The sequence below is a fragment of the Cyclospora cayetanensis genome, unplaced genomic scaffold (assembly GCF_002999335.1).
Source record: "Cyclospora cayetanensis isolate NF1_C8 unplaced genomic scaffold, CcayRef3 CcayRef3_contig_198, whole genome shotgun sequence".
In the NCBI taxonomy this organism is placed as follows: Eukaryota; Apicomplexa; class Conoidasida; order Eucoccidiorida; family Eimeriidae; genus Cyclospora; species Cyclospora cayetanensis.
Genome location: NW_020312145.1, coordinates 22,865 through 39,435, shown reverse-complemented (window position 1 = coordinate 39,435; position 16,571 = coordinate 22,865). Strand labels below are relative to the sequence as shown.

At 52.9% G+C, this 16,571-nt stretch overlaps 3 protein-coding genes across 3 annotated transcripts; 2 read left to right on the top strand and 1 right to left on the bottom strand.

Moving 5' to 3' along the window:
* The first annotated feature begins 2,126 nt into the window (after nucleotides 1-2,126).
* On the top strand, nucleotides 2,127-9,167 carry LOC34620058 (cell differentiation protein rcd1). Its single transcript, XM_026337640.1, has 12 exons — nucleotides 2,127-2,187; nucleotides 2,359-2,453; nucleotides 2,702-2,810; nucleotides 3,011-3,099; nucleotides 3,449-3,543; nucleotides 6,281-6,499; nucleotides 6,766-6,881; nucleotides 7,342-7,544; nucleotides 7,828-7,988; nucleotides 8,569-8,640; nucleotides 8,794-8,910; nucleotides 9,032-9,167. Exons 1-12 carry the CDS (start codon nucleotides 2,127-2,129, stop codon nucleotides 9,165-9,167), a joined length of 1,473 nt encoding a protein of 490 aa, XP_026193425.1.
* A 1,158-nt stretch (nucleotides 9,168-10,325) lies between these two features.
* On the bottom strand, nucleotides 10,326-12,444 carry LOC113147360 (ecdysone-induced protein 74EF-like). The gene is made up of 3 exons (XM_026337634.1): nucleotides 11,725-12,444; nucleotides 10,935-11,017; nucleotides 10,326-10,605 (listed from the first exon to the last, which is right to left on the bottom strand). The coding sequence occupies exons 1-3, from the start codon at nucleotides 12,442-12,444 to the stop codon at nucleotides 10,326-10,328; spliced, it is 1,083 nt and encodes a 360-aa protein (XP_026193419.1).
* A 917-nt stretch (nucleotides 12,445-13,361) lies between these two features.
* On the top strand, nucleotides 13,362-16,227 carry LOC113147361 (the record flags this gene model as incomplete). The annotated part of the gene is made up of 5 exons (XM_026337639.1): nucleotides 13,362-13,365; nucleotides 13,492-13,638; nucleotides 15,297-15,355; nucleotides 15,528-15,620; nucleotides 15,895-16,227. Coding segments are annotated over exons 1-5 (636 nt in total), but the record flags the coding sequence as incomplete, so codon positions are not given.
* Nucleotides 16,228-16,571: the final 344 nt, after the last annotated feature.

Sequence of the window (16,571 nt, the reverse complement as noted above, 5' to 3'; positions counted from 1 at the left end):
TGTTTCGCTGGCTACTTCCATCATGTGGAGCATCAAATGTTTTTCTACCCTACACTTTGCCGTCGGTCCTCGACTGAGAATTTACAATAGGGGCTGAAAAGGCGTCAACACGAACCCCGGAAAGGACACTTGAAGATTCGCAGTGCACTTCCCGTGAAGTCTGTTTAATCCGAACTATTCCTGCACTTCTGCAAACAGCAGCAGGCCCTCCTCCCTGCGTCACTCACCGCGGCTTCCACTCCTTCAGCGACGTCGGCATGCCTGCACTTGTTGCGCGCTCTGGGAATCTGAATCTCTCTAGAGTCGGAAAAACTGTTTTCGGCCTCACATGCTGCAGGTGAGGGGCCCTCACTTCTGCTCGCTTATCCGCAGAAGAGAAGGCAGCTGCTGCTACGCGTGGGCCGGATGTCAGCTCCGACGCGAATTTTTGCATGACGATTTGTCTGTTCTACAAGGATCGGTCTCCCGGATGCCTACTAGGGCCGCTAAGAAAATTAGTGGGGCACAAAGCTCTTTTTTCTAGGGTAAGAGGAGAGAAGCGGTAGCTTGTGATCGTTCTTGTGGGCGTCTGAAGAGGCGTGCAAAACAAAAATCGAGAAGAAGCAGGCCACGCAGCCCGAAGAAAATCGTTGGCTCACGCGTCAAGAGGCTTTCGATGCAGCAGGAGTGCCGCCGTCATCAACGAGGATCAAGAGCGAAGCTTCCGACTGTGCATTAAGGCGCATGCCGAAGGACATTCTCAGGGCCGTGGGAGGACAGGGGTCCCTTGAAGCGTCGCACAGGATATCGGCGCGGTAGAATTATTTTGCAAGAGTGGACAGCCAACAGCTATCCAACGTCAGCTATCGTTGACGCTGAAGGGTAAGCGCTCTCCCCGAAGCCGCTGGTTGAATGGTAACCCTTCGGCTTAGTGCTGAAACCCAGCATTTACTTACTAAAACTTTCTCGTCCTCCTCAGCCCTCAAAGCCATGAAGGGCCATCTTGACGCTACTGCTCGGGGGCTGCATTTTAGGGTAGACGCGTGCTAGAGCTAGCCGACTGGCACTAGGTACAACGGTGGCTAGCTACGGTGCGTCTGAGCGTGCCTATGTGCGTGTGTATGTATGTATGTATGCTGGTTTGTTAGTTTGTCTGCCGTCACCCATGATATTCAGCCGAAGTCTCTCTGGACCCGGCCCAGGATGCACAGTGCTGCGAGGTGCTCATGAAAAAAGCAAGCCCTAATGGATAATTCTGCCGTGATAAGCTCGTAACGTTGCAATGTGCGCATGCAAGTACAACTTTGGCTCTAGGATGTGTTGTCGGGCAAGCTCTTAAGCCCAGATACTTCAGTGGCATGCGTGCTCGTCGGGGGGGTTGCTGAGGGAAAGAAGCATTAAGCAAACACTTGCAAGACGCAAAGCCTTCTGTCCAAAGCCTTGTGCGTTGCTGCACATGGAAATTCGTTGAGTTGACACGAGTCCTGAGCTTTCCATCCTGTCTCTTGTGTCATACTAGAGCGCATCCGGGCTCGTGACTCGGAATCAAAGACATTTTAATGAAGTTTCTGTCAGAGTGAAGTGATTTGCCGCGTTTCGTAAGGGGGGCCCACGACGCCAACTGCAGGGAAACAACAAACCGAGCTTGCGCCAAAGCCTTTGCTTCAAGCACCGAGCACATTCGTTCACGAAATCATTTGTGGGAGCCGTATGAATTGTAGTGGTACAGGATTTTCTGCCAGTAACACAGTTGAAGAGAGAGAGCCAACTCCAAGCGGCATCCGTTGCCAGCCCTGACGCAACCAGTGCGGAAACGAGTCTACCAAAATTACTGCAGGGGATTCGACTCTGCAGCTTTTCTGGGAGACTTTAAAGTCTTGTTTTGTAAAAAAGTAATTTCTCCTGAATCCTGCCTACGTATGTTTACTGAATTGAACCACCCGTGCTGGATCGCACTGGTACCCCGGGAAGCGTGTATCTCGACCGCCGATTTTTCACGAGCTTTGTGGGCTTCTTCCTAATCCACTGCCCTCCAGGCGCACTCCCAGTGCTCTCGCCATTTGTGGGAGCTTTGACACCAGCAACCAGAGCTGGCGGTAGCACTTGGGGCATACAGCAGCGTTTGACAGCGCTTTTCCCCAACAACAATGTCTCGCTGGAAGAAGTTCAACGACGATGACGTTCCAGACGACTTCGTTCTTCCTCCCGGTGCGTTTCCGTGAAGGGGGGGAGAGGGGGGCGGGCGGTGAGTGGGTGTTCGTACACTTGGGATGAGAGGCTCCGGGATGAAGCGAAGTTTGATGGAAGATCTTCCGGCTACTCGCGTTGCTGCAAGAGCCGGCGGGGAACAGTTTGAATTGTGCGGTTTTTGCGGGGCAGGTGACGCGGTTCGTGGTCGCTTGTTATTCAAAAAGCATTGCGCACAGTGCCATGTCATTGAAAAAGATGAGCCCGTGAAAACCGGCTGTACTCTGGTAAGAAGATACTCACGCTTCCCTTCATATGAATGCATGTCTCTCTCTCTCTCTCTGTGTGTGTGTGTCTGCGTATGTGGCACTCTTGACTTGTTGCTGCTCCTGTTTGCACGACTTTCTTGCGTGGCTGTTTCCCCTTTAGGCGGCTTCCTTCTCCTTGGCGCCCCGCCCAGCACGTCGGAACTTTCTACCTACGGGGGCTTTCCAATTTCAGGAAAATATGTGTGTGCATCTGTGTGTCTGTACAGCTAGGGCCTACCCTCTATGGGGTGTATGGCCGTACAGCTGGATCTGGCCCGCGGACGTCCCTTATTGACTCTTCTCAGGCTATCAAAGACTCTGGAATTGTTTGGACAGGTGGGATTCGATGATGGCGGCATGAAGGAGGGAATCTGCACGGCTCATCGGTCTTTGGAGTGTGCTGCCTGGGTGTTGCTGTGGTTCCTTGGTGCAGAGGCGTTGCATAGCGGGGGGGGGGGTGGGGGGAATAGTGGGTTACGGGTTAGATGCCAAGTATTTCAAGGTGTATGGGATTTGTCTGGTTGCGTCTGCTGTAGATATCACGCTGATGCGCTACCTGAAGAACCCTCGGCAGTTCACGCAGCATCCCATGAGTATGAACTTTAGGGGCCTCGACAACTGGCAGGTAGGGCTTGGAGTATGTTGTATATATAGGACCGCCCTATGCAACATGATGCCATGAAAAGAAACAGGGAGGCGGCAGTTCGTGCAGGACGCTTGTGGTTGTAACTTTATGGGCGTAGGAATCGTCCTACCGCACAGCGCTGTCTTGCGTTGGCGGGCTTTTACCGAGAGAGTGTTTTCATGGATATTTCTCAGTTCCTCGCTCCGTCTTAGTATGGGTGTACTTGCCTTCTTCCCTCCTCCTTTTTCCTGACGTAGTGCGTGTATATACACCTTCTTTCGGTATGTCTTATTGAGGTTCGAGTTGGGTTCAAACCACGCATGAGGACTTGTGTGCGCTCGCTTGGTAGGACCGCGTTGACTTGATATGGTATATCAAGGCCGCATGCGATGACAACACTGAGTACATCAAAGACATCCTCTCGTCGCGCCCAAAATTGCGGCAGTCAGACTCGCAAAAATCGGCAATGGGAGCTGGTAGGGGCGATCAAGGGCCCCCTGGAGGTCGCACGAGCACCCCCAGTGGTAGTGGGAAATTATGACTCACTGGGGATGGGTGCAAGTGTGGAGTCACGAACTGTGGAGAAGCAAGACTTCGACCGCGCGGCAGGGGTTTCGCTGTTTTTCTGGCTGTGTCAATACACGACACCACCGGGAGCGGGCAGGTGTAATAACGGGCATGTGCGTGTTTAGTTTTATTTCCAAGAGAAGACCATCTAGGAGTAGATAGGCTCTCAGCGTAAAGGCGGCCCCCTTCCCCCCTCGCTGCCTATTTCCCTTAAACAAGCTCTCTCTGTATGCTGTGGAGACCACTAAATTGTCTTGTGGTGCCCAGCTTCAATGTACTATGAACGTACAAGTTTCTTAGAGCGTTGCAAAGGTGGTAGCGACAGCGAGAAAGCAGCAGCAACAGAGCAAGCTAAACCGAGCACCAGCAACATGAAGGGCCCCTGGAAGTAGCAAAGGCGAGAGAGCGGCGGCACTCGGGCTGACATTTGTGGCCGTATGGGCTGCACGTATGTGCTCATTTTGGCTCCAATTGTCATGTCGTTGCTCTCATACACACCCCTCGTCATACATTTTCTGCTGTGGCATTGTCGCACGTTATCCTGGTTCTTAACATCTCTGGTAGAGATCACTCAACAGCTTGGGAGTAATGGGGAAGGCACTGCAGCATACAGGCTGGAGCGCACATGGGGTCTGCCACCTCGACAATCTCCGGTTACTCGACGCGTTTGTTGCATGGTATAGGATTTACCCATTAGGATTCAATGCCCAGTTTTTACGGTTACGGCAGAGTTAGTTGTGGGAGCAGTTGCATCATGAAAAACAAACGGTCCATATCGTTTTTACTTTGAGCCGTTTCAAGACACCTGATGCGACGTAAATGGGTCAGGTAGCAGCAGGCGCTGTGAATTCTGTACAACTGGCCCGAGCGACGACTAAATAGAGTGGTGGTGCATGCTTCATTCTATCCTTGAAATGCGCTTGTGGCTTCCACGCCACTCCACAGCTACACCGGTACACCAGGTCTGTATGCATTAGCTAAAACTGCGGGCTTATTGGGTGTATGCACTCTACGTTTCTTTGCGAAACTGCAAGGCTCAGCCATACTCACGGGGTACGTCTGGAAGCCCTCAAGGCCTCCAAGTTCTTCGCTAGTCTGCACATATGTGTTGTGTTGGCAGATAGATGCATGCAGCTTCGACTGTGACAAAGTCGGGCTTGGCGGCGTCAGGAAGCGTCGGTTTCTTTGACGTGTTGGGGATTGTTGGCCAGAAGGGGCGGCTAGCCAGTGTACTGGAATCATATTCTAAAAGAAATGCAATACATACATGGTTTCAGTACAGGTGACAGTCACTGAGGCAGGCCCGCATGCATGCACAGGAGCAACTGTTGCAGCGCACCGGTTGCATGCAGCCGCAGCAAAGCAAGAACATTGCTTTGAGGGATTAATATCTGATTGACACGCTTTGCGCTATACAGACCCTACTTTTGCGGTGTTTCAGACAATCCGATGCTTCCTTGTTGCTGGCAGCAGCAGCAAGAGCGCCTAATGCGAAGTAATCGTTGTGTTCTGCCTTACGCCCGCAGCAACTGCGGCAAGTCTCTTCCATTTGCACAAAAATAGAGCTGTATGACTGCTGTAGTTTCAAGGGGTTCTTTGGAGCAGCAGCATCAGCAACAGAGAGGAAACAGCAACACCAATTGCGTGCAGCTATACTACCAGCAACGTGTGTGCTCGCTCTTACTTGCCGCTGCAGCAGCAACGGGAGCAGCAACAGCGCAGAAAGAAGGCACCAATAATAAGGCCTACGCCACAAGCTTAACACGTGTCTTGCGGTCCACGCGCCTCCATGTTCTCCTCGTGGTGTACGGACTGCAGTCAAGCACAAGAGCGAACTGCATTTTCGCCAGCAAAGGAAAGCAGAACGTGCAGCAGTAGCGCCTACAGAGGGATTCGAGTGGACCTGTGGGTGCCTCCGATTCTTTCGTAGCATCAGAACCGGTTCTTTGATCTGAACGGCGACGGAGCACAGTATCCCATATCATCATCAGAAGGGACGGGATATCTTGCAGGCCTTAAGCCTCGCCTTTCGACTAACACTCAGGAGCATCACTTGCTGCCGCAGCACCAGCAACGGCTGCAATAGCAGCTATAGCTGCTGCTACGCGCGCCGTCTTCAATGTGTGTCCAGGGTAACTCAGGAGTTGTTTTTCCTGTCGCCGACAATCCCGTCTTCACTATGCAGCAACAGCAGTTGCAGCAGCAACTTCAGCAGCAGCTGCAGCAGCACATGCAGCAGCAGCAGCTGCAACAGCACATGCAGCAGCAGCAGCACATGCAGCAGCAACAGTTGCAGCAGCAGCACATGCAGCAGCAGCCGCACATGCAGCAGCAGCCCCATATGCAGCAGCAGCACCAACATATGCAGCAAGACATGCAACAACAACAACAGCAGTTGCTTACCTCGGGAAACCAGGACCATGCTCCCCAGCGTTCTGGTAGGCACATGTGCACCCTTGTGGCTGGCTGCTAAAAGATGTTCTTGTGGTGCCTGATTTGTTCGAGAATTGGCAGTGTACACACACACATATATATGTATATATCTATGGACACACGTGTTGCTGTTTGAGCGTGCGTGTCGCTTGCTGTCTGTGTGGGGTACAGGGCCTGTTAGGGGTGAGCTTTCAGTTGAACAGCAGCAGCAGCAACAACAACAACAACAGCAGCAGGATCGCATCTGCCAGCTGGTGCTGGATTTGTCGGTGTCTTCAAAGAGGGAGTTTGCGCTCTTAGAGCTCTCGAAGCGCCGGGAGGCCTTTGCAGACTTGGCCCCTCTCCTGTGGCATTCCTTTGGCACGATGGCTGCGATCCTACAAGAAATCATATCGGCGTAGTAAGCGCAAGGCACAAAGTGCTTTCAAAGAACGGAGCAGCTGCTCGCCTCTCGGGTGCAAGTCGAGGCTTTCTTGGCCCTTGCCGCTTGGCGAGCTGGCTATTTTTCGCGTGGATGTTTCGCTTTCAGTCAGGGAACCTTTGGGTTTTGTAAGAGCCGAATAGTGAGCGCTAGCTCTTGTGTTTCCGTACGCTTGTGCGCGCATGTGTAAGGGGACTCGTGTCACGTGTGCAATCGAGAGACACTTATCTGTGTGTGCTGCACAGTCCGTTCCTCTCCCCTCCGTCATTGACCACCCAGGCATCCAACAGAGTATGCAATTCGCTGGCATTGCTGCAATGTGTAGCGTCGCATCCGGATACTCGACAGCTTCTTCTGAACGGTAATGCAAAGAGAGGGCTGCGGGCAGGAGGGTCGATGCCTTAGATGCGGGAGAGAACTTGTAAATATGTGATCGAATTTCGGTTCGTGTTTCTTTATCTGTCTCTCCTCTACCTGTCCGTCCGTCATAAGAAACAGCGGTATCTTTTACCCTCCCCGCTTGCATCCATGTATAGGCCTACCGCGGTGGAGTTGTGCTTTCGGGGGGGGAAGAGAAAGGGGGAGCACGCTGGGTGTCTGACCTGTTTTTACGCATGGCTCTTTGTATGCTTCTGTTATGATGTGTGTGTATGTATGTATGTATGTATGTGTTGTGTGTATCTCTTGTGTATATGCATGTGGTGTGTGTATCTCTTGTGTATATGCATGTGTTGTGTGTATCTTGTGTGTGTGTATGTGTTGTACATGTCTATTTTTGTGTGTATATATGTATGTGTGTGTGTTTGTGTAAACTGCAACAGCCCATATTCCCCTTTTCCTGTATCCGTTCCTGAATACGGTGTCGAAGACGCGGCCCTTTGAGTACCTGCGATTAACATCTTTGGGTGTCATCGGCGCAATCGTCAAGGCTGATGAACCTCCGGTGGTTTCCTTCCTTTTGCAAACGGAAATCATTCCGCTCTGTCTCAGAATCATGGAAACAGGCTCCGAGCTTTCCAAAACTGTAATTCAAAACAAAAAGAATCCTCCTTAGGCACCACCCTTCACATACCTCTGCATACAGAGGCGGCCCGTGCCGGGCCTAGCGCTGGGCAAGGCGGGGGATAGCGTGACTCTATATACATATATAATTGTGTTTCGCTTCTCTCTTTGTCTCGTTCTCATCAGTATTCGTTTCTTGTGTTGCTGCTTTGGGGAGAAGGAGACGGGGGCTGCTCTAGAGGGGCAGGTCCTGCGAATTGTTCAAGAAATCTGCTTGTGTGGAATACCCGATTTTGTGTGCGCAGGTAGCCACTTTCATCGTCCAAAAGGTGTTGCTTGACGATCTGGGCCTGTCTTACATTTGCGCGACGGCCGAACGGTTTTATGCTGTCTCTACAGTGTTGTGCAACATGGTCACAAGTGCTGTGGACGCTCCCTCCAGTCGGCTCCTCAAGCATGTCGTCAGGTGATCGACGCGCTGGGGTGTACGGGGAGCTGTCGAGGGCCCAAGGTCGAAGTCTCTGTGGGGATGGCGATCAGTGTGTGTATATATATGTATGCAAATATGTGTGTGTGTATATGTGTATGTGTGAGTGTGTGTATGTATGTGAATGCGTGTGTGTGTATATGTGATGTGAATGTGTGTATATATATGTGAATGTGCGTGTATATATGTGATGTGTGTGTATATATATGTGAATGTGCGTGTATATATGTGACGTGAATGTGTGTATATATGTGGATGTGTGTGTGTATATATGTGATGTGAGTGTGTGTATATATGTGAATGTGTGTGTTTATGTGGATATTAAATACATGTATACATATCATGCGTGTATGTGTGTTTTTGAGTTTGCATGTTTGTGTGTGTTGATGTGCATACACATGTGTGTATACGGATTTATGTGCGACCCCTCTTGCGCGTGGACAGGCGTGGCTGCGGGGCTCCGCAGTGTGTGTTGGTTAGAGCATTGGAGATGTTGGAATATGCCTCTTTGCCTCCTTCCATCAACGCCTCGAGTGTGGGAATGTCGGTTTTTGCTCAGGTGCTACTTGCGTCTTTCTGACAACTCCAGAGCTCGAGAGGCCCTCAGACAGTGCCTTCCGGAGGCCCTTAAGTGCGTCGACATTCGCTTTTATTTCACGATAGCCGCAACGACTGCGGCTGTCGATGCCAGTCTGCTGTTGTGCACAAGCTTTGTAGAAGGTCAGCAGCAGCAGAGTGGGGAAACAGATGGTTGGGCTGCACTGTCTGCGATGCGGGGGCGCAGGAAACCCGAGTTGCATGCAAATCTCAAGGATGATCCTGCAACCAAAAAGTGGCTGCTGCAGCTTTTGCATGCAGTATCTGACCAGCCGCTGCAGCAGCAAGCCTCGGCGTTACCCCAGTCCTGATATACAAAGTGCTCATACACCAAACAGCGGCGGTAGCCACTGCAGTCGCACGAGCTGCCGTTAGTCCCTCTGCAGGGGAGACCTTGCGCGTGTGCTGCTCTTTCACGCACTGAGCATTACGAGTGCTCTTACTACTGTTGCTGCGAAGGCTGGTGTCGCTGCTGCCTCGGCAGCCCTCGCAATGGAGTTTTTCAGCATCGAACGTCCAGGGAAAATCGAAAACACCCGTGTAGGAGACGCACAGGACTAGGGGTTTTCGAGTTGTTGCTAGCGAGGGAAGTGAGGTCTGCCGTTGCTTCTTTTTGCAGCCAGCAGCCGTGTGCATGCTTGCCTCTGGTGTAGTAAAATACTGCTGGCGCGCGCTACTATGCGCGGTAAGTAGTGTACAGCGCAAATTGTAAAAACAAACACCTGACACGGGAGGCAGTGCAGTGCAACTTATAATTAGTGGCCCAGGGCCTTTGAGAGACACTACTGCTAGGCAGCCAGTCGGCATCATTTTTTGAATAGTAGCTGCAACAGCTCATCCGAAGTAGCTGCAACAGTTCATCCGAAGAAGCTGCAACAGTTCATCCGAAGTAGCTGCAACAGTTCATCCGAAGTAGCTGCAACAGTTCATCCGAAGAAGCTGCAACAGTTCATCCGAGAAAGCTGCAACAGCTCATCCGAAGAAGCTGCAACAGTTCACCCAAAGTAGCTGCAACAGTTCATCCGAAGAAGCTGCAACAGTTCACCCGAAGTAGCTGCAACAGTTCATCCGAAGCGCTCAAGAGGAGGTTTGTGGGAAGAGGTGCCTCCTTCCTCGCCCTCCCTCACTGCTGCGGCACTGAGCGTCTGCCACTGACGACCTAGGAGAAATATGAAGCGTTTATCCTCCACGCCTGCGCGTGTTAAGGCCTGTAGCAGGAGCTCGCCGCAACAACAGCAGGTTCACTAGAAGCAGTGGAAGCGAAGGCGTAACTGCATGCACTCAGGAGCAGGCGGGCTGCAAGTGCAATGCGTTAATATGATGGAAGCGCAACTGGATTCGGCCATATATCTACATCCCTCTATGTTCACTCTACATGTGCCAGCAACACACCTGCGAAAGGTTCGCAATGTCTTGTTTCGTGAGCTCGGCGATCTTTTCCGTCAGATACGGCAAGAAGGCCTCAAAGAAGGCCGCTTCCTTTAACCCCATATACGCTAGAGAACGCATACAGCAGCACAAATCCCTCAAGCTGAACCTGCAACCAGCAGTTAGGCACACCGCAACACAAACAGGGGGATCATTTACTGCGGATTCGTGAACAACTGCAGTCTCCTGTTGGCTGTGTGTGGCCGGAGGCTGAATCCACTTGTTCACTTAAGTGGCGTCTTGCCGCTAGGTCTTGTGCTGTTGTTGCTGCTGTTGCTGCTGCTTTTTGACTTACTCATACACGTGAGCACAAATGTAGGAGGCAATCTGCAGCGCCAAGGACTGTTTGCCTGTTGTTGCTGCTGCTGCTGCAGTGCCTGACATGTCAGACGTGCTCGCTGGTGCTGCATGGAGCAACCAGGGAAGCGGCTGCTGCTCATTCCTCCGGATTTTGATGAAGGCTTTGTTGCCGCGCTCCGTCTTCTTGAACGTAACCGCATGCAGCAGGGACCTCAGGAAAAGAGACACCGAGGCGGAAGCCAGCAGAGAAGAGCACAAGTCTCCTACAAACCTGACACGGATAGCAGATGTGACCGGTGCAAACGCAGGAGGGTAGAAAAGCCACGGCATCGGAAAAAATTGCAGAAACGGAGAGAGAGAGAGAGATAGAGAGACAGAGAGAAAAAAAAGAGACAGAGAGACACACATACACACAGACACAGAGAGAGAGAGGGAGCCAGAGAGAGCAAGCGCGAACAGGAGAACAGGCTTGTGGAGCTGCAAGGGGAAAAAAGAGGCCTCTTGTTAGGAGGCATGCGCATCCGCAGTGAGAAGCAGCAGATTCTTTTCTGTATGCGACGTGGACGTAGCAAGGCTTCTACTACCCCCCTACCCTCTCACCTCTTGGTAAGGTGTTCGAGAAAGTCACTGGGGGCTTTAAAGTGTTTTCTCAGCTCCCCGCATAGCACGGAGAGAGCGATGATCTGCACAAATGCGCATGTGCATGTGCATGTGCATGTGCATGTGCATGTGCATGTGCTTGTGCATGCACATGCATGCTGCTGTATTGAGAGAACGGTTTTTTGGCAGCTTTGGCGGGAGGAACCCTTCTCCCCCCCCCCATTCCCGGCTGCCCCCTTCTATCGAAAAAAAAGCGACGCCAAGCATCTGCACACACACTGGGAAGGAGGGATTACACACACGAATAAAGTCTCCGTAGGCTGCTATGCCCCTTCACTGTGCAACCGACCCCCATTTGTAAACAGCTAGGCCTCTCCAAAGAGACAGTCGCGAATGCACAGTGTGGGGAATCTGGTTTGTGCCTCACAGTGAGCCTTTTATTCACCGCACCTGCAAAGGGTCAAAGAGGAGGAGAGTCTCCTTTTGAGTGCTGAGTTGCTGCAGCAATGCAGCAGCAGCCTCGGGAACATCCAACCAAGCGTGGTGTTGCTTCAACTGCATCACCAAGCACACACAGTCAAACAGTGCTCTACAGCACTCCTCACAAAGCGTGATTGTTAGAGGCCTGTGTGGAAAGGCAGAAATGTCAGCCCCGCAGCCGACGGTTGCACAACCCATGAAAACGGCGGAAATAGAATCGTAGCAGCTGCTGCAGCAACGGCAACGCACGCCAGCGGCAGCAGCAAATTCAAGCAGCAGAAAATATATACACATACATATACATATATACCTGCAGCAAAGCATCAATGAGCATCGCTGCTTGACCACTGGTGAGCTCTGCTGCCTCAGGGGGACCCTGCAGCTGCTGCTGCCGCTCGAAGACTTCGCCTGCTGCTTTTGCTGCTGCAACAGCAGCAGCTGCTGCTGCAGGTTCTTGAGCTGCAGGAGCTGCAGCCGCTGCCGCTGCAGCAGGCATTGCAGAACGTAAGGACTCATACGTGGAATAAGGCACCAAGGGCAGCACGGCGCTGCACCTGCCCGGAACGTCACTGTCGCAGTGAAACCCCACACCCGCACAGTGGCTGGGGTGTCTGTACACCTCGCGCTGCAGTCCACCACTGCTGCGGCTGCAAGAAGCGGCGTGGGAGGCTATGATGTGCTGCTTCTCTTCCGGAGTCACCAGTTCTGCTAACCGCTGCGCCTTTGCCACAAAGTCGCCTGCTGTGACAAGCTCGTGCTGCTGTTTCTGCTGCTCTTCCTCCTGTTGTTGTTGCTGCTGCTGGAATGAATCATGGTGAACCTGTAGCAGCAACGAACGCTGTGCGTGGAGCAGCTGCACTGCAATCTCGGGCTTAGCAGCTACGACATGGCTTTGCTGCTGAAGCACTTGCTGCAAAAAATGCAGCAGCAAGATTCTTTCCTGCATGCGCTGCTGGTGCAGCCTGTCTGCCCTTGACAACCCCGGCTGCTGTCGCTGCTGCTGCTGCTGCTGCTGCAGTCTGTGTAGCATGTGGCGGCAAAAGCTCGTATGACGCAGGCCAAGTTTAGCGTACAGCCGAAGAAGTGCCGTCTCCTCAGCAGGCGAGAGCAACCCCACTGCCGCAAAGCAGTGCAGCCTCCTGCAGTCAAGCAGCAGCAGCAGGCACATGCGCAAGCAGAACCACCGAACCCTCTTTACATACTCTCACACACACAAAAAAGGAAAACATACATACATCCATATATATATATACATACATACATCCATACATACATACATACATATATACATATACCCATACATCCATACATACATACATATATACATACATGCATACATACATACATATATACATATATCCATACATCCATACATACATACATATATACATACATACATACATACATATATACATATATACATCCATACATATATCCATACATACATACATACATATATACATATATACATACATACATACATATATACGTACATACATACATATATACGTACATTCATCCATCCATACATACATGCATACATACATACATACAACGACAGAGAAGGGAAGACGCAAACACTTGGAGAAAGAGCGGCAAGGCCCTTCTCCTGCGTAGCCGATGGAGGTGCTGCAGCCAAGCAAGTACAAGCAGAGCAGGATCTACACTGCTTCGAAAGACACCGCAGATACTATACTACGTCACAAGGCGTCATCAGGAGCAGAAGCTTGCTTGCAACGTGCCGTGTGATGTGACGCAGCAGTTCTTCTTCAAGCTGCTCTGTCCCGTCCATACACTCCAGCAAATGCAGCAGCTCCTGCGGATCTGCTCGCAGCAGCAAATAGCTGTCGAAGGAGATGCAAAAGCGTCCCACTTCCCTTCTAGCAGAAGGAACCTGTGCTGCCACAGAGAGGCGGAGCAACCTGCATGAGCATCAGCGCATGCGCAATGCGCGAGAAAGGCTAAGCCATACAAAAGGAAGAGAAGTAGGTGCTGCCGTCAAAGCAGCCTTCTTTCTGCTGGCGTAACAGCAGCAGCGGGTATGGGGTGTACTTTTATCCCATTCTTTGGAGAGTAGCCAAGGTTGCGAATCTGAACGAGGCAGATATTGCCGCTACCCGCTGTCTGTCCCTTACTGCAGGCCTGACGAGAAGTCAACAAAATGAGCAGTTGAGTGCAGCAGCTCTTGCAGCAGCTGCATTCCCCACTGCCACTCCGCACGGGCGCTGGCTGCTGCTCTCAACAGCTGCATAACATGAAGACCTCTAACGACTATCTGCTGCAGTGCATCCTCCTCGTTTCTCCGGCTGCTGCTGCTGTTTCCGCCTTTCGCGCTGTCAGCAGCGACTGCAGGGATGGCCTCTCCTGCTTCTCCTCCTGCCCTCGCACCGGCAATCGCTTCAAGTTGCTGCTTGCAGGAAGACGCTGCAGCTTTGACGCTCTCCTTGCCCCACAGCTGCTGCAGCTGCTGCTGCTGCTGCTGCTGCTGCTGCTGTCTCATGTAGGCCTCAGCAGCGGCAAAGAGAGATCGCCATGAACGAATATCGTTGTAACCTTTCGCTGCAAAACATTCAGCGCATGCCACCAGCGCTGCTCCCGTCGCTCCCGCAAGAAATCCCTTGCTGCTGCTGTCGCTGCTGCTGTCGCTGCTGTTTTTGCTGCTGCCAGTGCTGCTGCTGCCTGCGTTGCACCCCAGCAACAGGCCGGCATACCACTGCCACAACCGCTCAGATCCGGCACTGCTGCTGCTGCTGCTGCATGAGGGCAGCAGGAGCTCGGCAAGCGCAACAGAAGAACGGATAAGGAGGTCAGCCCTAGTAGGATCCATAGAGACAATCCCTCTGCTGCTGTCCGCTGCAATCACCTGGAGCGGCTGCAGTACAACAGCAGCTGCCGCTAAAACGGCGTCTTCTGTGCCGCTTGCCACGTGCGAAGGGACGCGCAGGGATGCAGCAGCAGCAGCAGAAGCTGCTGCAGAGAAGCGGCGAGCATGCGACGAGGGCGGCACGGCATGCCGCTGCTGCCTCAGCAGCAGCAGCAGCTGCTGCTGCTGCAGTTGTTGGTAATGCTGCTGCACTTGCTGGCAATGCTCATTGTGTCGCGATTGTTGGGGTTGCTGCTGCAAGCGCGCGCGTGCCCGCACAAGAAGAGGCCTCTGAAGCTGCTGCTTTCGGCGGCTTGAAGCCGCACGCAAGCAATTCATCCCTACCTACGACACCACGTGGAGGGGCAGCTGACTAGAGGCCCTTAAAGGATATCTGAAGCTCGAGCGATTCGTTTGCAGTCGCTGCTAGCGTTGGTGCGGAAGCTATTGGTGCTGATGCTGCAGACGCAACTGCATATACAAGCACATCCCGAGGCTCGATTCTCCTTGCGGGAGCCTTACATACATACAGCCCGCAGCAGCATCTACGCGCCATGAGCAGAAGCGGCTCCAGCAAAAGAAGGACATGTAGAATTGCTTGCAGCGGAGGCGGAAAGACGATTTATATATATTTTACATGGCCAACTTGAGCAACAGCGGCAGCAGGAGCTCGCGCTGTACTACGGGGTTCTATGGTGTACATGCAGGTCCACACTGCCGACTGTCGGCTGCAGTGCCATGGAAGCCGCTTGAGGAGCGCGTTTTGCCGGATAAAATTCAGCGCAGCAGCTATTTATGTTATTAAGTTCTTCTCCCAGTAGCCTGGAGCAGGTCTAAGAGAGGTTCCTCGATATACGCCCTCGACAGGGGGGCCTCATCACTGTGCGGGGGGGCCCCCTTCAGGGGTCACGCCTTCCAGCAGTGCAGCAGGATTGGCGCAAAGACGCTCGGTAGCAAGCTCAGAAAACCGATACAGCAAAGAAGTTTTGATGCGCATGGCTTCCTGCTACCGCAGACAGCGCGAGAGGGCCCCACGGCTGCAGCAGCAGCTGGTGTTGCTGTTGCTGCTCACTGTGCCGTTCCAGATATCTCCCTCTGCCTGCTGGGTGTCTTCTGTTCTACGCCCTAGAAAAGGCGCTGCTGCAGTTGCGGCACCCTCTCTCGCTGCCCCTTATGGCGTGTCGGCTCTTGGTGTAGCAGCAACAGCCGCAGCAGCAGCAGGAGCGAAGAGCAACAGAAGTGCTCCGCAGCAGCAGCAGGAGCAGCGCGGAGCACCTCATCTCTGCATGCGCTTTTACAAGGCCCAGGCCATTCGTGCGTTGTCAATCCCGGAAATTGAAAGGGTGAGGAAGCGACGGAAGACTGCATTTTGTTGGTGCTGTGTTGGTGCTGTGCTGTGACACGAGGGGTAGCCAACGCATACACACACCGCTGCTTAGCCAGTGCCTTAGGCAGAGCCCTCTCTCCCCGATCTGAGGGGGGCCTCGTTTTGCTTGTAATTACAGGCACTGCTAGAGCGATATCTGCTCTTCTAGCGCGCACTGTCTTCGCCTCCCTCCCCCCCTCTGCTGCAGTGGAGGCCCCTCTTCTTGCCATGGCGATTGCGGCTGTCTGCAGGAGGTGCTACTGACGCGACAGACGCTCACGCACCTGCGGCTGCTTCAGCATGCGGGCATTACAAGGCGGCACAAGTTGGTGCATGCGCGCAGGTTGCTGCGGCAACTGCTAACGATCAGAACCGAAAGAGAAGCCAACACAGGGGCCTGCGAGCGGCGGCAGCAGCAGCAAGACTTGCTGCATGCGCAGCAGCAGCTGCACCTCCAACAAGCCCAGGCGCTGCAACAGCTGCTACGCCAAAACATGACACCAGAGATGCAGGAAGGGCTGCGCCAGGTTGAAATGCAGCTGCAGCAGCAGCACGACGAACAAAGGCAGTGGCAAGAGCGGCAGAGAGAGCAGCGGGGAAAGGGGCATGCTGCGCTGTCGGCTGCTGACTTACCGGCAGAGCCTAGGATGTCGCCTCCATGATGCGGAGACAGCACTTTCCGAATAAAAGAGGGTGGAACGGCTGCGTAGACACCCTAAGGGGCCTTAGGAGCAACCCTTCTTTCTTAGGACGCTTCCCGTTCTGCAGGCAGTATGCAATGAAGCCTCAGAGAGAGGCACTTCTCCCGATTAAACGAAGGCCCTTGCAGCGAGAAACTGTCTCTAGAACGTACTATCAGCAGGGGCAGCACTACGCCAGGGCACTACAACACCATAGCAGCACCCCTCTCTGGCCTTCTGCCGTAGCT

Bases quoted from the DNA above. Each gene is read 5' to 3' on its own strand.
- LOC34620058 (XM_026337640.1), top strand. From the start codon at position 2,127: ATGTCTCGCTGGAAGAAGTTCAACGACGATGACGTTCCAGACGACTTC. The intron at 6,500-6,765 runs GTAAGCGCAAGG...TGTGCTGCACAG, and splicing joins CAAGAAATCATATCGGCGTA to TCCGTTCCTCTCCCCTCCGT. The intron at 8,911-9,031 runs GTCCTGATATAC...TCACGCACTGAG, and splicing joins CAAGCCTCGGCGTTACCCCA to CATTACGAGTGCTCTTACTA.
- LOC113147360 (XM_026337634.1), bottom strand. From the start codon at position 12,444: ATGCTACACAGACTGCAGCAGCAGCAGCAGCAGCAGCGACAGCAGCCG. The intron at 11,018-11,724 runs GTATATATGTAT...GCATTTGTGCAG, and splicing joins TCATTGATGCTTTGCTGCAG to ATCATCGCTCTCTCCGTGCT. The intron at 10,606-10,934 runs GTGAGAGGGTAG...TATCCGTGTCAG, and splicing joins CTCGAACACCTTACCAAGAG to GTTTGTAGGAGACTTGTGCT.